The sequence below is a fragment of the Chiloscyllium punctatum genome, chromosome 40, assembly GCF_047496795.1.
Source record: "Chiloscyllium punctatum isolate Juve2018m chromosome 40, sChiPun1.3, whole genome shotgun sequence".
NCBI classification, from domain to species: Eukaryota; Metazoa; Chordata; class Chondrichthyes; order Orectolobiformes; family Hemiscylliidae; genus Chiloscyllium; species Chiloscyllium punctatum.
This window is the reverse complement of record NC_092778.1, coordinates 3703082-3726352: the sequence shown is the minus strand read 5'-3', so window position 1 is coordinate 3726352 and position 23271 is coordinate 3703082. Positions and strand designations below refer to the sequence as shown.

General features: G+C 38.7%; 1 protein-coding gene across 3 annotated transcripts in view; it reads right to left on the bottom strand.

Annotated features, from left to right (window-relative positions):
- Positions 1-23271, bottom strand: part of mad1l1 (mitotic arrest deficient 1 like 1) — a 900368-nt gene that overhangs the window by 823710 nt on the left and 53387 nt on the right. For all 3 annotated transcript variants that reach the window (XM_072559202.1, XM_072559204.1, XM_072559203.1), the window contains one exon: positions 5907-5993. In XM_072559202.1, the coding sequence (XP_072415303.1) occupies positions 5907-5993 (87 nt within the window). The remainder of the gene's footprint in view (positions 1-5906; positions 5994-23271) is intronic.

Sequence of the window (23271 nt, the reverse complement as noted above, 5' to 3'; positions counted from 1 at the left end):
TGTTCACACTGAAGTGTATAACTTCAGCTGTTCAGTCTTCTTAAATGTACAGACTGCTGCAGTGAGTTGAACTCTTCAACAGATTCATATTTAAAAAGAACAGAGAAAAGATTATCTTGGTTTCCAAATACAACATCTCGAAAGCAAACATGACAATTGGAGACATAATCTTAACTATATATTTTCTTTTTTGCAATTGTACCTCTTAATAACTAGAGAACAACTTTTTAGCCTCAGTGGCATGATCTGTCAGCACAATATTATTCACTGACTCAGAAATCTAAAGCACATGGGTTTAAACCCCGTTGTTTCTGGCGCATGTGATCATACACCTCCATTTACGCTATGCAGAATTAATCTACATATATTGAGCAAAAAATTTAAGTCTGAAAAAATGCAAATATTCATTCATGACATCAGATAGCCACAGGAAGCATGTGCATATGCACCAATGATGTCACTGTGTGCAACTGACAAAACGTCCAAAGAGGTTGGGGTCCTGATGGAAGAGAGACAAAGGCCTAGGGTGCAGGCATGCAGCACCAGCAGCCAACCTCTTCTTTTTTTGCTTGGAAGTGAACAGAATGCAAGGGAGAGATTGGTAGACCATAAACAAAATGAGAGTGACAGGGAGGCTGCTCGTGGAGAAAAACGAGAGAAATGTTGCAAAGAGCAGAGCTATGGTGGGAAAGGAAACCAAAAATCTTAAAATAGATCCTGTAAAAAAACTAAGTACCAACAGAGAATAACAAAAAAAAACAATGATGCAGATACAATTTTAAAATGGAAGAGGACACAGTTGAACTTCCAAGATTTAGTCGACAATGCAAATAAACATGTTAATGCAAGTCCATTCAGACAAGTAATGAAGACATATTCATGTTTCCAACTTCTTAATGGCAGTTACAAGAACAGGTCATAGGTTAAGAATCCTGCAGAAATTATTTTAACTGACTCCCAAAACCTGTCTACCATCTGCAAAGTACAAATCAGGAGTGTGATGGAATACTTACCAGTTTCCTGGATGACTACAGACCCAAAAATACTCAATAAGCTAGATACGATCCAAGTCAAAGCAACCTGCTTGATTAGCACCACATCCATGACCATATCCATCTATAAGGATAAGGGCAGCAAATACATAGGAATTCTACCCACTTTCAAATTACCCTCCAAGCCACTCACCATCCTGCCTTGCAAATATATTGCCTTTCCTCCACTGTCACTGGATCAAAATCCTGTAATTCCATCCCTATTGGCAATGTGGGCCAACCCACAAAAGATAGACTGAGGCAGTTCAAGGCAGCTGTTCATCTCCACTTTTTCGAGGGCATCTAGGGACGGGCATCTACCATAGATACCCACAGTCCACAAATGATTAAAACCAAAATCCACAAACATTTAGTCCCTCAATGTTGACACTCAGTAGAAGCGGTGTGTACCACCAACAAAATGCACAAAGCCCCCTCAGACTGCACCTTGTAAATGTATGTACACTTTCATCTAAAAAGGACAGTAGACAGATTAAAGGAACACCACCATCTGCAAGTTGTTCTCCAAATCTCTCACCATGCTAACTTGAAAATATATTGCTATCTCATTTCTTCAGTACTGTTGGATCAAAATTCTGAAAGTTCTTGTCCAAAAGTACTACAAATGAACTACAAAAGTTCAAAAATGTAGCTTGCCACCACTTTCTCAAGGACAATGAGAGATGGACAATCAATATTGGCCCAGCCAGCAAAGTTCATGTCTCCTGAATGAATTTAAAAAAGGCAAGGATACATGTCAGCAACATTCCAGTCATATTGAAAATCAGTCTCATCAATAGACCAAATATGAAGAAAGATACTCATGCAAAGACAGCACCCAGGATGCACACCTCCAGATTCAATCTTAACTGACAACCTCACAACCTCAGAAGACAAGTTCAGTGACATGTTGAATTTATTGACATAAATTAAAAATAACATTCTTGCAAATACTTAATCTCTGATAGACTTTGCAAGTTCACATAGCCACCAGATAGCCAGACTAGATGTTGGTATGCACATGACATACTTACAAAAAAGTGCACATTTCGACTAGCTGGAAGCTTGATTATCAACAATGAAGAATTTGCATAGATATTAATTAAGTGCATCTAACCTCTTACAATATTCAAACTTTTCTGCTGTATACCTCAATATAACTACTGAGACACCCTGATATTTGGTTCAACTGGAGCTGTGCACTTGGTTTAAGAAGACATTTTGTATCAAGATTTGTAGTGTGGCTTTCTTTTCTTTGTAATTGGCCAAACGCCTCATAGGTGTGCACTAAAGAATGTATTTACTTGATGCTGCTATATTAAAATTGTTCAAGGGTTATGTTACTTTCTACAGCAGAAAAATAACAGGAGTTATCCTGAAGAATCACGTAGCAGATCTAGAAGAGTTTTTTAAAATTGAAATCTGACAGTAAAATTTGAGAGAAGTGAAATTTAAGCGCCAAAGAAAGCAGTGACAAACTTCACACATCTTATTTTAAAAGGGTATTTTCTCTTTTCATTACTACTTGATAACTTTTAACAGAAAATGCATTTTTAATGGACTGAATGAGTTCCCTGTCCACAGTTAATTTGCATTTTCAAACATGGACGATAATAGAATGTGAAATAGGAATGGGAGTGACTGAAAGCAAAAAGGTTGAAAAAGTTTGTGACAAGAAGTCACGTACACACCATCATGCAAAGCAGCAAAGTCACTGTAATGTGAAGAGCTTGAAAATTATAGCACTTCCAAGAATCTGTAGTGAAATGTATATGCTTCTAGGCCTATTCAAATGTGTGAAATTATTGGAAATTAAGTGGATAGAAATATGGATTTCCCTTTTGCTTACGTCCCATTACTGTCAAAACTGCGCACTTGGAGAAAATCACCAAAGTGACCAAAGCATTTCAGCATATCAGCTTCTCATGCAGTTATTGCAGCTAATACAGAATAAAGTGAGTACTAACAACAGAACATGACCTTGCAAGATCATGTGTGTAAGGCAGAGAAGCTTCAGCAAGGGGACAAAATGTCAACACCCCTGAGTTATCATTACCACCTGAAAAACCGTTCAGCAATTTTGTTTGTCATTTATATAAAAAATTTGTATAAGAGTTTAGTAAATTTGCAGATGATACCAAAATTGGTGGCACAGTGGACAGTGAAGAAGATTATGTAAGATTACAAAGAGATCTTGATCAATTGGGTCAATGGGCTGAGGAGTGGCAGATGGAGTTTAATTTGGCAAAATACAAGGTATCACATTTTGAGAGAACAAAAAAGGGCAGGACTTGTAAAGTTAATGGCAGAGCCCTGGATAGTGTTGTAGAACGGACAGACAAAGGGGTTCAGGTACATATTCTTTAAAATTTATGTCAGAGGTAGACAGGATGTTTAGCACGCTTGTCTTTATAACTCAGAACTGGGTATAGGAGGTGAGGCGTCATATTGAGGTTGTACAGGACATTAAATGAGGCCTTTTCTGGAGTACTGTGTCCAGTTCTGGTTGTCCTGCTTTGGGGAAGATATTATTAAATTGGAGAGATTTCAGAAAAGATTTAGCAGGATGTTGCTGGGAACAGAGAGTTTGAGTTATGGGGAGAGATTGGGATTTTTTTTTCACTGGAACATTAAAGGTTATGGGGTGACCTTATAGAGATTTATAAAATCATGAGGGGCATAGTTAAGGTAAACATCAAGGGTCTTTTCTTTATAGTGGGGAGTTCAAAATTAGGGACCATATTTTTAAGGTGAGAGGAAAAGATTTTAACAAGGACATTGTTACAGAGCGGAGGGCGACACCCTTCTGATAATTAAAACCAAAACACCCAAAGAAGCTCAACTCATCTCATAATCTTATAAAACAGTGAAAAGTGGCATAACCTACCTCTAACACTCAATTTATTATAAAGGAGTGCTTAAATGAAATGGAATCCTTTCACCCACTCTATAATTATCAAGTAACAATTTATTTATCTAACAGCAACAGTGAAGAGATTAACAGAATTACTAACAAACTAAACAATTCCTCTAACTACTAACTATTCCCTTTTGGACTCAAGTTCTAATTGGGTGCTGTTCGAATAAATCTCTCTCCCACTTTTTTAAATCCAAGTAATAAGAAAACAATAAATTAAAACTTAATCTCTCAAAGTACACACAGAACTTCCAAAGTGTCTTCCAAAGTGCTCCTCTGCCTCTCCAGTCTTTCTCCTGATGAGTCTGAAGTCAGAAATGTTTCCTCTGGAATTTCTTCTGTTCTGAATGCCTCTCTCCACTGAATTCTGGTGTCTGGACGATTATCTAAGAGTGCCAGGGACCTTTATGAATAGATGGTGCTTTTTTTCTGAGCGCTGAAAAGTACTTATCTCTTCAGAGGGCAGTTGGCTCTCCGCCAACTTTCAAAATGCCCACAGCTTTTATATCCTTGATTATCTATTAATTTCTTTACAATCAGATTGGTTCAAGATCGTCAACGCTGTCAGATTTGAATTTGATAGGTTTTCAGTATTGAAGAACTTGATTTAAATTAGTTGACTAAATTTGAAAAGATGTGACTTAGTAAAACAGGTGGTTTGATGCAAAATGTTTCAATTCGGGTGCTCCCTGCGCACCTACACTTTAAACTGCTATTCAGACATCCATTTTAACTCTAAGCATTAAAAGACATTATCTTTTCAAGGGACCACGCAATGCTTTTCTCCCACATTTACAATTTTACACACACCAACTTCGCAACACATGAGGGGCAACTTTTTGTTCCCATACAGAATGGTTTGTGTATGGAATGATTTTCCAGAAAAAAAGTGGCAGATGCAGATACAGTTACAACATTTAAAAGACATATGGATAAGTACATGAATAGGAGAGGTTTGGAGGTACATTGGCAAAACACAGGCAAAACTAACTTGGTTTAATTTGGGAACATAGTAGGCATGGACTAGTTGGACGAAAAAGGTCTGTTTATGTGCTGTACGATTCTGAGTCTATGACCTATAATAAGTGCTTCAGGCATTTTCACAACAGTGAGCATGGTAAGTTCAGAAGAAATTCCATGGTATTTCTTCTTATTTTTGGATTCTAAGTTCAATTTCCAATTTACAATTGATGCACAGCAACACTGACATTGATAACTGATAGGAGCTTGCTACAAATCTTTCAAAATGGTGACAACCTGTCCATTCAGCGATGTAAGGTAGAGAACAAATGCCTTCATGATGAAGCAGGTGACAACAGAAAAGGAAGCAAACTTTGAACCTCAAATCGAAAGATAACCAAATTAGCAAATTCAGTTCCATTATACTCGATCTCTCCATCCAAGTCATTGATAGAAGACTATGAATACTTGAGAACTCATCACTGGTCTCTGTAGCATTCCAGCAGTTAAGTAATATGTCAAACAAAAAAAATTGCTTTATCCCTACTAATTGCACTCGGTTAACCATCAAATCTTTCATCCTTGCTAACATTACCTACTAAAACAAACACTCATCTTGTGTCACAACATTTGATGTGGCACTTTATCAAATGCATTTAGGAAATCCATTCATCATAAAGTCTTTTTTGAGAGATGGCGTGCACAATACTGATCTTCCATGAAATTCTGGTAACTCATGACACAACCAGCAGTGGTTGATTGAACAGTTGATCAAACTATGATGGTGACTTAAGCCAATTTGTAATTGGAAAAGAATTGGTCAAGCCAACATATGAAGCATATGCTATAAGAACCACCTAAGTTGTTCAAAACTTTAACCTTGCTTTTTAAATAATATTCCACAACGTAAAGGAATATCAAATTATTTCACTTCCCTAAAATTTGGTTGCCTAAAATTTAAGAACAGATGTTAACTTCTTGTCTCAGGATTCTCCTACCTGGTAGTGACAGAAGAGTTCTGTTGCTTGAGGAGAAGCTCACGCTGTTGTAATAGAACAATTTCTCGTGAAAGATCTTCAGGGCTCCTAAAAAATACAAGAACACAAAAGAATGAAACAAGTAATTCTTTGCAATATAGTACCACACATTATTCTTTTAAACATTCAATTTTTCATGTTTCTGCATGAATAGCTACTTCAGCTGTTATCTATAGGTAACAAAAGTTAGGAATGGTTCATTATTTTCAACAAGCTTAAGCTATATTTTTAAAAATGAAACTACTTGATGAGAAATGTAAATGACATTTTCCACTGAAAAACCTGCAAAAATCCTTGTGCCTCTAAAAGCTATTGTGTGATACTTCAATATCGCAGATCACAAGTTCAAGGAAACAATTACCAGCGGTTTGATTCACAACGAGGAACATAGAAAATCATCCAATTTAAAAGTACAGAATCCCACAGGAAATCTCTAGCATTATAGCACTTAGAGAATTTCCAGTATTAATTAAATACTCTTTCCAACCGCACAAATGCACATGCTTGAAGCATTTCCCAAAAATGTTAAATAAAACCTGAAAGAACTGCAGATGTTGTAATTCAGAAACAAAAGCATAAGTTGCTGGAGAAGCTCAGCAGGTCTAGCAGCATCTGTGAAGGGAAATCAAAGTTATAGTTTCAAGTCTGGAAGGGTCACCGGACCCAAAACATTAACTTTGATTTCTCTTCACAGATACTGCCAGATCTGCTGCGCTTTTACAGCAACTTCTGTTTTTTGTTCCCAAAAATACCAAATATTTAGTGGAAAGGTTAGCCACTTCAGAGGTAACAACCAGAATAGCTTCTTCTGTCGCACTGTGATATTGAGCAAACATGAAATTTTTTAAGTTATACCAGAAATAATATGCGTGAGATCAGAAGAAAGTGGTCGGTCTCATGTTTGTAGAGTCTTCTAATGAAATATTACATTGATAACCCAAATACTTCAAGAATACAAATAGAAAATATTTAGAAAGGCAACACGTTTCAAGTTAACTGAACAATTATTGGCCAACCTATCAAATTTGCAACTGATTCAGAAAATTGGAAGTGTTTTTGTTATTAATATCCACTCAATTGAATTGCTTCTCTGTGATACAGAGAAATGAATGGCTAAGTACAATTTTATGCTCATTAATAATATTAGTAAAGCTGGTAACCTTGATAGCTATGTGAATACTCCAAATATAAATTTACAGTGGAATTCAATCAATAGATAATGCCCTAAAATGCTTGGCTTTAATGAATGGCCAATTAGTTGACAAAGTTATTCTCCATATACAGTCATACTGGAATTTGCTCTTTTGTTACGTTTTCAATCTAACAGAGCAGATGTACTTAGATTTGAAGGCTTCCTTTATTACTCAACAGTCTTTGCTGAACCGTCATCTGTTGCACATTAATTTAGTGTTGCACATAAATGTAAAGTTATATTGATAGCAGCAACACTAGATGAGTTAAGTGGCAGAATTCCTTCCTCACTACCAAATTTTATCAAAACATTAAATATACCTTTTATTTTCTCCTACCAGCTTTCTTAAAGGCACAACTTTACAATAGGTGGCAGTTGAATTCCAATTCAAAAGCAATATTGCAGTGCCACACTTAGAACAAGTTGTTACTTTAGTTGAGTTTCTGCCCTAATACACAGACTGTTGTTGTAACGTTTACATATAAGAGTAGCATGCATGATGCTTCCCCTATTAATGCACATTTCTACTTAAAGCAAAGCTAGGAAGGGAGTTTTAAATGGATTTGAGCATTCTCAGCTTTTAAACTTACTTCCTTTCCTTCAAGTTGTTCTTGGATTTTTTCAGAATTAACTATTTCCCCACAGTATGAAATGTTGCATTTTTAAAATAAAAAGCTGCAACAATACAAATATAGAACATAGAACAGAGAACAGTACAGCACAGAACAGGCCCTTCAGCCCACTATGTTGTGCCGACCATTGATCCTCATGTGAGGTAAACCTAATGTACAAACTCTCAAATTTCTGTGACCATATGCATGTCCAGCAGTCTCTTTAATACCCCCAATAACCTCACTTCCACAACTGCTGCTGGCAACGCATTCCATGCTCTCTCAACTCTCTGCGTAAAGAACCCGCCTCTGACATCCCCTCTATACTTTCTGCCAAACAGCTTAAAACTATGACCCCTCGTGTTAACAATTTCTGCCCTGGGAAAAAGTTTCTGGCTATCAACTCCATCTATGCCTCTCATTGTCTTGTACACCTCAATTAGGTCCCCTCTCTTCCTACATTTTTCCAATGAGAAAAGTCCAAGCTCAGTCAACCTCACTTCGTAAGATAAGCCCTCCATTCCAGGCAGCATCCTGGTAAACCTCCTCTGAACCCTCTCCAAAGCATCCACATCTTTCCTATAATAGGGTAACCAGAACTGGACGCAGTATTCCAAGTGCGGTCTAACCAAAGTTTTACAGAGCTGCAACAAGATCTCATGGCTCTTAAACTCAATTCCCCTGTTAATGGAAGCCGAAACACCATATGCTTTCTTAACAACCCTGTCCACCTGGGTGGCAATTTTAAAGGATCTATGTACCTGCACAACAACATCCCGCTGTTCCTCCACACTGCTAAGAAATCTGTCTTTAATCCTGTACTCACCTTTCAAGTTCGACCTTCCAAAATGCATCACTTCGCATTTATCCAGGTTGAACTCCATTTGCCACCTCTCAGCCCATCTCTGCATCCTGTCAATGTCACGCTGCAGCCTTCAACAGTCCTCTATACTGTCAACGACACCTCCAACCTTTGTGTCGTCTGCAAACTTGCTAACCCATCCTTCAATCTCCTCATCCAAGTCATTAATAAAAATTACAAAGAATAGAGGCCCAAGAACAGAGCCCTGTGGAATACCACTCATCACTGACTTCCAGGCAGAATATTTTCCTTCCACTACCACTCGTGGTCTTCTGTCGACCAGCCAATTCTGTATCCAGACAGCTAAATTTCCCTGTATCCCATTCTTCCTGACCTTCTGAACGAGCCTACCATGGGAGATCTTATCAAATGCCTTACTGAAGTCCATATACACAACATGCACCGCTCAACCCTCATCAACTTGTCTAGTAACATCCTCAAAGAACTCAATAAGATTTGTGATGCATGACCTGCCCCTCACAAAGCCGTGCTGATTGCTGTTAATCAAGCCATGCTCTTCCAGATGATCATAAAGCCTATCCCTCAGAATCCTTTCTAACACCTTGCAGACGATAGACGTGAGACTGACTGGTCTATAATTGCTGGGGATTTCCCTATTTCCTTTCTTGAAGAGAGGAATTACATTTGCCTCCCTCCAGTCCTCAGGTACGAATCCGGTGGACAGCCAGGATGCAAAGGTCTTCGCAAGCGGCGAAGCAATCACATTTCTCGCTTCCCAAAGCAGCCATGGACAAATCTGGTCTGGCGCTGGCAACTTGTCAATCTTAATGTTTGTCAAAATTTTCAACACATCAGCTTCCTCAATCTCTATCTGTTCCAGCATGCTTACCTGCTCCTCCATGGTTTCATTCACTACAAGGTCCTTTTCTTTAGTAAAGACAGAAGCAAAAAATTCATTTAGGGCTTCCCCCACCTCTTCAGCCTCTGTACACAAGTTCCCTATGCTATCCCTGATCAGCCCTACTCTTTCTTTGATCATTCTCTTATTCCTCACATTACATGTAAAATGCCTTTGGATTCTCCCTAATCCTTCCTGCCAAGCCTTTTTCGTGCCCCCTCCTGGCTCTCCTCAGACCATTTTTGAGCTCCTTCCTCGCCTGCCTGTAATCCTCTAGAGCTGAGCAAGACCCTTGCTTCCTCCTTTCTTTTGACGAGAAGCTCCTCTGCTCTCGTCATTCAATATATGAACAATGAACTCTGTTCCTGTACTCTAATCCTCTCACTATGAATTCCAACATAGCATTGGCCTTCTTCAGTGACTCTTGTTTTTCTGCATCCTTATTTTCAGCAACTGATGTACAAGGACACCCAGGTCTCATTGCATTCAGATGTTTCTAAATCTATCACCATTCAGATTATAATTTGCCTTCCTGATTTTGCTTTCAAGAGGATAACCTCACAGTTATCCACATTATACTTCATCTACCATTCATTTGATTTCCCTCGTGAGTGAGTGAGCATGTCTCACAAACTTAATTAAGTGTTATAAGGAATTAACAAAGAAGATCATTGACGGCAGAGCAGTAGACATTGTTAACTTGCGTTCGAGTAAAGCATTTGAGTAGGTTCCTCATGGTAGACAAATTAGTAAAGTTAGATCACATGGGATACGGGTTGGGGGGGAGGCCTTACCAATTGGACATAAAATTTGCTGATGCTTGTCTTCATTGTTCAGACTTTTTGAATATGGGAGTTGGGACATTATGTTGAGTTGTACAGGATGTGGGTGAGTGCCTCTTCTGTAGTACTGAGTGCAGTTCTATCATAAAAGGGATATTATTAAATTGGGGAGGTTTCAGAAAAGATTTATCAGGATGTTGCTGAAAATGGAGGGTTTGCGTAATGAGGAGAAGCTGGATAGGCTGGGATATTTTCACTGGAACGTAGAAGGTTGCAGGGTGACCTTAGAGAGGTTTATAAAATCAAGAGGGGCATAGGTAAGGTGTGTATTAAGGGTCTTTTCCCTGCAGTGAGGCAGTTCAAAACAAGGGAGCATAGGTTAGGAGAAAATTTTAAAAAGGACATGATGGGCAATTTTTTTTTCCACACACAGAATGGTTCATGTATGGAATGAATTGCCAGAGGAAGGGATGGATGCAGGTACAGTTACAACATTTAAAAGACATTTGGATAAATATATTAATAAGTAATGAAGAAATATTCAGGTTTCCAATTTCTTAATGGCTGAGAGAAGGACAGGTCAGAGGTTAAGAATCCTGCAGCCAATATTTTATCTGACTCCTCAATTCAGCCTCCAGCTCAAACTATGAGGAAAAACTGCTTCAACTGCAAACACTGCAGAGATATGGGCCAGATGCTGGCAGGTGGGACTAGATTGAGTTGGGATATCTGGTCAGCATGGACAAGTTGGATCAAAGGGTCTGTTTCCATGTTGTACATCTCTATGACTCGCAAAGGCGCGTATGCTCTGGACCAGTGGAATTTAGGACTTCCCAGATGCTGCAGTTATGACACACCACCTCACCTACCATTCCTAATGTATTCTAATTAACCACATAATTACTTCATTCAATTATATATTTACTTAGTTTTTCTTTAGGATTTATTAATTTTACCACCTGATACTTTACTACGTTGGAACTGAGGAATAGAATAAATCTTGGTCACTTACAATACCTGTATTAATATATATTAATGATTGAGATGAGGGAACTAAATGCAATTTCTCCAAAACTGCAGACAACTCAAAGCTAGGTGGGAGGGCAAACTATGAAGAAGATGCAGATGCTTCTATGGGATTTGGACAAATTGAGTGAGTGAACAAAAGCAGTATAGTGCAGATAAATTAGAGGATCTCCACCATGGTAGTAAAAATGGGAAGGCAGATTATCTGAAAAGCAATAGATTTGGAAAAGGAGAGTTGCAACAAGACCTAGGTATCCTTGTAACTAGTCTTTGAAAGTAAGCACAGAGGTTCAGCAGGCAGTGATGAAGACAAATGCTATTTTGGCTTTCATAGTGAGAGGGTTCTAGTGCAGGACATTAGTGAGACCACACTTAGAGTATTGTATGCAGTCTTGGCTGTCTTATCAGAGGATAGATGTTCTATCTATGGAAGGAGTGACCAAATGTTTACCGAACCCATTCCTATGATAGCATGAATGGCATATACAGACAGACTGGATTTTTTTTTGGGCGGGGGGGGCGGTGAAAAGAGAGTTGGAGAAAGACTGGAGGAGAAAGAAGAGAGACAGATCTCATAGAAAAGTATACAGTTCTAACTGCATTAGACAGGGTAAACCCAGAAAAGGAAGTAGTTTGATAAGGAAGAAATTTGACATCGTTCTTAAGGTTAAAGGGTCTGGGGAGAAAATAGCTGGACAATCAGTCATGATCATACTGATTGGCAGAGCAGGATTGAAAGGCCAAGTGTGACCTTCCTACTATTTTTAACCTCTTAAGTTAACCAAATAATTAGCTTTACATCCTTCTTCCCAAATCTGGCACTCTATTTTAAGTTGTTCTCAAGTGATAACAGTCACTCTAAATTGGCAAGTTTTATATGCTCCTCACGCAAAAAACCTAGCTAAGCCACTTAATGAGGAACCATTTAAACTGCTTCATATTGAAGCCCATTGTTCTTCCATTGGAGGCTTGGTCGTGGCTACAAACTACATTGTTTAAACAATAAATTTAGGTAAAATGGCAATGACAAGCTACACAAAAAATTAGATATGTACAGAAAATAATCACTTTATCTATGGACTGCAAGCAATCAGACCCAGTCAACGAGCCTCAATAAATTATGTTATCATACCAAAATTTCTCAGAACACATTTCATTCAAAAGTTTGAAAGCAAACGTAGTTACTTAGGCAAATGATTCAATTAAAATAAATTTAGCACTTAATTTATAACTGCTAAACACAATTGGTATATTACCTTTGGTTCTTCGCACATTCAACATTCAGATATGCTCAGTCATTATTGTTAAGGATGTGGTACTTAATTATGTAAGTTTACACGAATAGGAAACAAAGGTTTGAAAACATTCAAAATTTGGAATTTTGCCATAAGCATGGCCATGTCACTCAGTTGTACTTCCATATCTTGTATAACCACAATAGTTGATCACATGATTATTAAAGTGAATCTTCTATCATCTCAGGTTCCAATATTCATTTATACATTTAAGTTGATCTATCTGTCTCAGCAAGAATGATATAGAATGTGACTACAACTGAATGTTCTTCCATGTTGAAGTGTTTCTGGAATATGATTTCTGCCTTTTTTTCCCCCTGAAAACCAAAATGGTATTTTGAAGACTTTTACTGAAACCCCATTAAGCCACCAGTCAGTCAGTGCATAGCCAAACAATGTGTCAAAATCACTAACAACAGCCCTCTTAATATGCTGCATGACAGCTTACGCTTTAACATATTCTTCAGGTCAGATACTGAGAAAAGGTGATACAAGACCACACATTTTTTTTCCAAAGAGGAACAATAAATTCCCCACTAGCACACAATCTCATTGTAGATCATGGGACTTTGGTGATCACAAATTAGTTACTTTCGGTGCTCTCAAAGTAATAGTGACTAAGTAGTCAATTAATTGTCTAGTGTTTAGTGGAGGTCCTGATGATGTGAAAGGCAGGATGTAAATTCATATTCTTTATTAGTGTTTTATTATTGCACATGTCCAGACAGTTGCAGATTCATAGCTTAATTTTATAAATTCAGTTTCAAATTGGAAATGGTTAAGCTCATGAAAAGGAAATTTTGCAGAATAATGGGAAAGAGCAGAAGAGTGGGACTAACTACAGCTGTTTCAAAAGACCAATGTAAGCCAAAGGGTCAAATGGCGAACTTTTATGTTGTATAATTTTATAAATATGGCAAGGAGACAGGAACAGAAAGTATTACATTGAGAGCAACTCTGAAGTTCTTTGAGACAATGAGATGGTGAGAACTCAAATGAAACATTTTCAAGCAGTCATTCCAAATGTCATTCCAACCTCAATCACATGGCAGCAACTCATTCTACTGAAGATTTGAACAAATAGTCAACAATGAACTTCTTTTGCTTGAATGTATTACTGCCAAAAACACTCAGGCACAGTCCCATCAACAGCTGTTTCAATAGTGATCTCTTGTCAGTCTAGTCTTCCATCCTGAACACCATCCTGCCACATATATATATATATACACACACACAACACACACACACCATCCCAAAACAGGCAGCAACATCAATCATAGCCTCCAATGTGACAATTCAAGCCACAGCCTCAACCAAAAAGATGGGGCAGAATCTTCAAGGCTGATCCTCTCCAAATTAAAGAACAGCAGGAATTCAGCTAAATAATGTTCAGTAGTTGCTTACACAGGAATATCCATTATAAGGAGTTTAAATTGTTAATGCGTGTATTTAAGACATATCTGGAATTGCACCCATAGGAAATTGGTTCAGAATACAATTGTGTGGAAATTAACACAAAATCTGATTTTCAACAACTACAGGATTATAAATTCTAATTTTAATTGATTTTTTTTATTTTATAAACTTAAAATTGGGAAGAACATCTTATCAGAAAAGCTTGAAAGGATTCTTAGTAAAGATCCATCACTGCCTGGGTACAAATGCTGTATGTGAGATATACATCACCAAACTACATAACATACCATTAAGAATGTTCTAACCTTAGATGAGCACAATTTCACTGGAAACTATTCTATGATCCAACAAATAATTAAAGGTTACAGATATCTATTAAGTAATCAAGTGCATCTCAGAAGGTTGTAGGATCTTAGGGAGGAAATTGCAGGGCCCCTTGCAGAAATATTTGTATCATCTGTACCACAAGTGAGGTGTTGGAGTACTGGAGTATAGGTAATATTGTGCCTTTATTTAAGAAAGGCTGTAAGGAGAAGCCTAGTAACAATAGACCTGTGAATCCGACATTAGTGGTGGGTACGTTGTTGGAGGTGATTCTGAAAAATAAGATTTACATGCATTTGAAAAAGCAAGGAATGGCTATGGATAGTCAGCATGGTTTTGTGCGAAAATTGTGTCTCACAAACTAGCTTGAGCTTTTTTTGAGGAAGTAACAAAAACATTGATGAGGGCAGAGCAATAGATGTTGTTTACTTGGACGCCACTGAAGCCTTTGATAAGGTTCCACATGGTAGACTAATAGTAAAGTTAGATCACATGGGATTCAGGGTGAACTTGCCATTTGGATACAAAATTGGCTTTATGGTAAGAGACAGAGGGTGGTAGTGGAGGATTATTTTTCAGACTGGGGGCCTGTGGTTTAAGTTATAAAAATAGGCTAGGCCATTTTTCCACTGGAGCAAACAAGGTTGAAGAGTGGCTTTATAGTGGTTTATAAAATCATGAGGAGCATAGATAAGGTGAAGAACAAAGATCTTTCCCTTCAGGTGGATGAGTTCAAAACTGGGAGGCATATTTTTAAGGTGAGATAAGAAAGATTTTAAAAAGGGGCAACTTTTATTTTTTATACAGAGTGTGGTTCATGTGTGGAATGAATTGCCAGAGGAAGTGGTGGTTGCAGGTACAGTATAACTAAAAGACTTTTGGATAAGTCCATGAATAGGGAAGGTTTGGAGGGTTATGCAGGCAGGTGGGACTAGTCAGTTTTGGAATATGATCGGCATGGACTAGCTGGACTGAAGGGTCGATTTTAGTCAAACAGTGACAAATGTCACTTATCAGAGACAGGACAGCATTCTTGCCAATTATTCCATTAAAAAGCCTTAAAATGGTATCTCCACACCAAAACAGATGTTGAAAACATTAGAGGCAGATAGTTCTCCGAATTAAACTGGCCACCATCTGTCAGTAACTAGAATCAGCTAATTTCAAACGCAGCAGTGGATTTCTGTATATTCTCTCCAAACCAAGATTACATCATATGAATAAAGTAATCTGAAATTTATAGCTGGGCTTGACATTCACAGAATTAAAGAAAGATTTCAAATGGGCTTTTATTTCAATTAAACCTGCGTTAAAATTCAAAGCATGCTAAAATTAATTTTCATTTGCTCACAAAACCGATATTAAACTAACATTTAGCTAACTAGAAAGATAAAACACAAACTGTGCTCTCTCTGGATAAAATGCTTGCACTCTATGAGCAAAACAAACAGGAACAGGAATGAGGCATGGCCCTTCCAGCCTGCTATATCACTTAATAAGATTATGGGTGATTTTTCTTTCATCCACTTGCAGACCAGAAATAGTGGTGTGAGAGGTCGACAATTCACTTCATGTGTCACTGGCACCGTAACCGGCCAAAGAGGGGGCTGGTTCACTTTGAAAAGTTCCATTTAAACGGGTTGGGATCAGTGCCCAGGTTTTCGGTATTAATGCATCAAGAGGAGCAGGAAAAGAGCAGGAGTAACAAAGCTATAAAGGACATCAGTGGCTACATGATGTTAGGCAACAAAATTTCCAAAAACCAGAGCAAAAAGCACCATATGAATGCATAAAGCATAGAAACTGTGAACTATATATCTTAGGAGAGGCAAAATTAAAGATGAAGGGGTGGCCCTCATAATAACAAAAATAAGAATTAGCTTAAAGTCAAGAAGTAGAATTATTATGGGCAGCAACAAGAGACAAAAACATTGACAAGAGTTGCCTGTAGACTTCCTGATATCAGCTGCTGTTGTTGATTGGCATGTAAAATCAACTAATTAGATGACCATGTAATAAGGGTAATTAGTAATCATGGCAGACTTTAAACTGCATATGGACTGGGCAAAAGAGACTCCTGTGGAGCAGTGGCATCATCGTTATCTCTGCTGCATCTATTCCAGAGTATAGCATATAGTATAACACATGAACAGGTTGATTAAAAATATCTATAGACAATAATGTTGTGAAGGCCAAATGCATGGAATGTAAATTAGTTTTCTACAGACCCATTCAGTAATTAATACATCATTCACAAACAATATATATTACTTCAGGAAGTAAAGGCACAACAAAAAATCTGGTTCAACGGTAGCTGATAAGAGGAATTAAAAACAGAATTAGACCTAAGAATGAGGCTTACAATATTGCCAAAACAGTAGGAAATCTGCAAACTAGGAAGACTTTAGAATTCAGCAAAAGATTCACCGAAGTGGTTATTTGGAAAGAGAACAGAGATAGGAAATTTGACTAGCAAGATGTTCAGTTGGAACGTAAATAGAAGAGGTTAGTAAAACAGTAAACATGGGTCCATTAGCAGCATAAATAGATGAAATTAAAACAGAAAATAAGCAAGTGGCAGTAACATTAAACAAGTACTTTTTGGGCGGCACGGTGGCACAGTGGTTAGCACTGCTGCCTCACAGTGCCAGAGACCCGGGTTCAATTCCCGCCTCAGGCGACTGACTGTGTGGAGTTTGCACGTTCTCCCCGTGTCTGCGTGGGTTTCCTCCGGGTGCTCCAGTTTCCTCCCACAGTCCAAAGATGTGCGGGTCAGGTGAATTGGCCATGCTAAATTGCCCGTAGTGTTAGGTAAGGGGTAGATGTAGGGGTATGGGTGGGCTACGCTTCGGCGGGGCGGTGTGGACTTGTTGGGCCGAAGGGCCTGTTTCCACACTAAGTAATCTAATCTAATCTAATTTGTCTCTACATAAAGCAAAAATATTCCAAATAATAGGAAACCAAAGGTTGAGTGGTTATGAGAGAATTACAGAAATCAGTTTTCATTCTAGAAAAATTAATGAGACAAGATGATGATTTGCACTCTGGAATTTTAAAAGAGACAGTGGGTGCTTTGGATCTCATCTTCCAAACTTTCTAAGGGAGTCAGAGCAATGATCCAGATTTTAATGATCCTTGAAGGTTACAAACATAACCCCTCTACAAAGAGAAGGAAAGAAAATGTGTCTAACTGGCCGTTAATTCCAATCAATATTGAGGAAGGTACGAGAATCAATTATTAGAGACATGATAAAGTCACACAGAAAATTATATTATGGTTAAGCAGAGTCAACATGATTTATCAAAAGCAAATAGTGTCTGACAAACCTGTTAAGAGCTTTTTTGAGGATATATGAGAACCGCCAGTGGAGGTTGTATATTTGAGTTTTCAAAACATAATTGTTAAGGTGTCATACAAACAAAAAAGGAATATTTAAATACAAAATAACGATTTGGGGAACTAGTAATGTTATATTTGCATGATTGGTAAATGGATGGACAAAGTAGTAATAAACAGCACATTCTTAGCTTGGCAGGTTGTAACTGCAAGATCCCACAAGAGAAAGTTCTTGGGCCTCAGCTGTAAGTGTTCAGGGAATGGAGTCTAACACATTAAAGTTTGCTGATGATAAAATTAGTTGGTAAAGTAGTCAATGACGAGAACAAGGAGGTTAAAGAGGATATGAACAGGTTTGGCGGGTGGGCAAGAGCACGGCAGATTGAATACTATATCATGCAATGTTTTCCCACTTTGATTGGAAACAATTTGAAAAATTAACTTTTTTAAATAATGAGACTGAGAAATGTTGACGTTTATGGGAAACCTGGATTTCCTTGTACGAGAATCACAAAATTACCATGCTGGTGCAGCAAGTAATTTGAAAGAAAAATGGAATGTTTGCTTTTGTTACAAAGGAGTTGTGGCCCAAGAACAAAACTTTTATGAGAACAGTACAGGACACTAGCGAAGTATTTTGTGCCATTTTGGATTCCTTAATGAAAAAGGACAAATATTCTGAATGAATGAATCAAAGATTCACTGGACTAGTTCCTCTCCTCTTATGAGGAGAGGCTGAGTAGACTAGGCCAGTATTCCCTGAAATTTAGATCTAATTAAAAAATGTAAAATTCTTAAGGAGCTTGGGTAAGGGCAGATGTAAGCAAAAATGTTTCCCCTGTCCGATGAATCCAGGTCAGTTTCTCAGTATAAGGTGTCAGTCATTTAGAACTAAGATGAGGAACTCTTTCTACATCAAGAGGCTGTGAATATTTGAAATTTTCTACCTTATGTTTTATGTTCCGATTGATGACCAGGACCATCTAATGGCCAGTAAAATTCAATAGGAAAAGCTGATGCAGCAATTCATATTGTTGATATAAAAGCATATTTAAAATTTATGGATTTAACAGTTCATAATGTTACACAAATGAGACAAGGCCCAAACGTTGCACTGATTGTTGAGGACATTTGTTGTGGAAGCCAGAGCAGTTAACCAGATTTTAATGATCACTGAAAGATTGCTGCTGGAAAGCAAACCATGCAATAATCTGACAAGAATGTCAGGCTTGCATGTCATACCCTCTATCAATATAACCTGAAAGTATTGACTTTCTAAATTTCAAGCATGCAAGGGTACCTGGGAAGAAGGTAATCCTCCTTTGATCCAAGATCCCAATTATAATTGATTTTACATCAAATATGAATCCACCTTAGGACAACAAAACACAAATTAAAACTACCAACTGATGGAAATGGAAAATTTCATAACGGTTGATACCATTCAATCTCCAAGCTGTTAACAACATAATTTTATTTTCCTTTCATTGCTTTTAATTAATTACTTAATTCATTACTTTTTCTAAATGCTGCTACTTCATAGTTGGGATCTTCTGAACATCATCCTGTTGATGGGACCTTCCACGCAGTGCGTTGAAACATTGATAATAGAACATATATACATATACATATATATAAATAAAATACACAACCAACAACACAGAAAAGAACAGCATAGAACAGCTAGCATATGTTCATCACTCCATTAACTTCAATGGACCAATATGCTAGCTATCATCAATCCATTAACTTCAACTGATCAGTGGCAGTGCACTTCAGTATGTCTCAGAAGCTACCCACTTAGTGCAGCATGCAGACTGTGGTTTAGAGACTTGGATAACTCTCCGTTACACTTTGCAAAGTCATATCATTGAACTGTGCAAAATCCTCAGCAGACATACCGCAGAATCACGCTTCCAGGCAGCAGAAATAGGTTGGACTTGTGACATAATTCAATACTTACAGACAAGAAAATAGCCAAGTAAGGTGAACAAAGCAAAAATTATGTAGAGAATGAGAAAGAGCAAAAGAGAGAACCATAGAAGAAGAACAAAGAAACAGCATTTTTTAAAAATTCATTCATGACATTGGCTGATTCAGTATCAAAGAAGGTTGCAAATGGTGCTGAACATTGTGCAGTCAGTCATCACCAAATAGATCCAATTTCTGGACCTTATGATGGAGGAAGGTCATTAATGAAGCATGAACATGTTTGGACAAAGGCCACAACCCTGATGAACTCCTGCCCAGATGTTCTGGAACAAAGATGACTGATCTCCAATCATCACAACCATTTGCCTTTGTGCCAGTTGAGAGTTTCCCCCTAATTCCCATCGACTCCAGTTTTGCCATACCACAACCAGTCAAACCTGGTCTTGACATCAAGGGCAGTCACTCTCATCTCATCTTTGGAATTCAGTTTTTTTGTGTCTCTTGCTCATTTATAATCTGTTCATTGATACTCAGGTTGGATTCTGCCAGGGCCATTCAACTTCTAACCTAATTAAAGCCTTGATCCAAACACTGACAAAGAGCTAAACAGCAGTGGAGAGGCAAAAGTAACTGCCCTTGACATGAATATAGCATTTGATCAAATATGGCATCAAGGAACAAAACTGAAGTTAATGGTGTGTTGAAAACTCTCCATTGGTTTAAGTCATGCGGAGGGGGGGGATGGAGTCAATCGCCTCAGTCCAAGGACATTATCACACATTTTTCAAGTGACCTAGGCATAACCTCATTCAACAGCCTCATCCATGATCATTTGGTCAGAAATGAGGATGTTCACTGATGATTGGAATATTCAGCATCATTTGTAACTTCTTAGATACTGAAGCAGTCCATCCATATTCAGCAAGAGTTGGACAAGATCCAGGTTTGGGCTGAGTAAGAGCCTTGAGTAATGAGTAAGAGAGAGAAGGAAGCCTGAAACAAACCAGAACAAAGCAGCCAACTTGATTCGCACCCCATCCACCACTTTAAACATCCATTTATTCCACCTCAGATGCATCATGCCAGAAATACACATCATCTAGAAGATGCACTGCAGCAAACCACCAAGGTTCATTCCACAGCACTTTCCAAATCTGCAACTTCTACAAACTATAAGGGTAGCAAATGCATAGGAACACCACCATCTTCAAGTTCCTCTAAGTTACACAGCATCCTGATTTTGAATATCATCATCATTCCGTCACTCTCACTGGGTTAAAACCTGAAAATCTCTCAACTAATAGCACTTTAAGTACACCTATTTCCCCTATCAACAGCACAGTTTTAAGAAGCTCATCACTATTTAGGGATAGGCAGTAAATGCTGCCCTAGCCAGCAATACTCACATCCCATGAACAAATAATTTAAAAAATAAAATAAACAAAAGAATGAAAGGAGAATTAGCACAAGAAAACAAAAACGAACAAAATAAAAGACAAGGCAAAGATCAAAGAAATTGTCTAAACATGCAAATTTCATGTTTACATATATCAAAACTTATATAGTCATAGAGGTTTACAGCATAGACAAAGTCCCTTCAGCCTAGCAGCTCTACACCAGTCAAACTCAACCTCCTAATTATCCCAAATCCATTTTCTGGTACTTCATCCATAGGCTCGTTTGCCTTGGCATTACAAGTGCACATCTAAACACTTCTTATATATTATGAGACTTTCTCTGCCTCTAACATCCTTACAGGCAGTGAGTCCCAAATTCCCAGCACCTTCTGTGTGAAGACATTTTTCCTTACATCCCTTAAACCTCCTGCGTTGTACCTTCAATTTATGCCCTGGTCATAATTAACGGTGACCTCCATTAAGGGAAGATTTCCTTCCTATCTAAACCCTTCATAATTTTATACATCTCAATCACACCCCCTTCCTCAGATTCCTCTTCTCCAAGGAAAACCATCCCAAACTATCCAATCTCTCTGCATACCTAAAACACTCTCGACCAGGCAACATCCTGTTAATTCTCCTCTCTGCGCTCTTCATCCTTTGTCTAATGTAGATTTGCCAAAATGCACACATTAATCTAGCTCTGGCCTAACCAACACTGCATACAGTTCCAGCATAACCTCCTTGCTCTTAAACTCTATGCCTTGGCGAATAAAGGCAAGTATCCTATTTGTCTGCTGTACCATTTTATCTACCTCAATGCTAATTTAAGGGACTGGTGATCATGCACATAAATAGGACAACAAATCAGATTAATTGCTATTATCAGAAACATGGTAAAAACAATGACTGCAGATGCTGGAAACCAGATTCTGGATTAGTGGTGCTGGAAGAGCACAGCAGTTCAGGCAACATCCAAGGAGCTTCGAAATCGACGTTTTGGGCAAAAGCCCTTCATCAGGAATAAAGGCAGTGAGCCTGAAGCGTGGAGAGATAAGCTAGAGGATGGTGGGGGTGGGGAGAAAGTAGCATAGAGTACAATGGGTAAGTGGGAGAGGGGATGAAGGGGATAGGTCAGGGAGGAGAGGGTAGAGTGGATAGATGGAAAAGGAGATAGGCAGGTAGGACAAGTCATGGGGACAGTGCTGAGCTAGAAGTTTTAGAACTAGGGCGAGGTGGAGGAAGGGGAAATGAGGAAACTGTTGAGGTCCACGTTGATGCCTTGGGGTTGAAGTGTTCCGAGGTGGAAGATGAGGGGTTCTTCCTCCAGGCGTCTGGTGGTGAGAGAGCGGCGTTGAAGGAGGCCCAGGACCTCCATGTCCTCGGCTGAGTGGGAGGGGGGAGTTGAAATGTTGGGCCACGGGGTGGTGGGGTTGATTGGTGTGGGTGTCCCAGAGATGTTCCCTAAAGCGTTCTGCTAAGAGGCGCCCAGTCTCCCCAACATAGAGGAGACCGCATCGGGAGCAACGGATACAATAAATGATATTAGTGGATGTGCAAGTAAAACTTTGGATGTGGAAGGCTCCTTTAGGGCCTTGGATAGAGGTGAGGGAGGAGGTGTGGGCGCAGGTTTTACAGGGGACAGTGCCAGGATGGGAGGGTGGGTTGTAGGGAGGCGTGGACCTGACCAGGTAGTCACGGAGGGAACGGTCTTTGCAGAAGGTGGAAAGGGGTGGGGAGGGAAATATATCCCAGGTGGTGGGGTCTGTTTGGAGGTGGCAGAACACACCAGATGGCCTCCTTCTTTAGAGACCGCAATTTCCCTTCCCATGTGGTTAAAGATGCCCTCCACCGCATCTCGTCTACATCCCGCACCTCCGCCCTCAGATCCCACCCCTCCAACCATAACAAGGACAGAATGCCCCTGGTGCTCACCTTCCACCCTACCAACCTTCACATAAACCAAATCATCCGCCGACATTTCTGCCACGTCCAAAAAGGTGAAATCCTCAGTCCAAGCTACACTTATTATTCAGGTGTCACTCAACATTCGTTTTATTATTCTATTTGTCGTGTTTCTTATCCATCAATCATGCTTTCTCTAACTTAATACAAATTATATCAATTGAAGAATGGAATTAATTTTAGTTTCCTCCTGCTGTCCATCAATTATAAGAAGCTTTCTTCACCATTTGCAAAGAACATTCATTCTTATACTTTATTAGGATTGCTTACTACTTACAGCACAGAAACAGGCCAAATAATCCAACTGGTTACAGTGTGATTATACTTG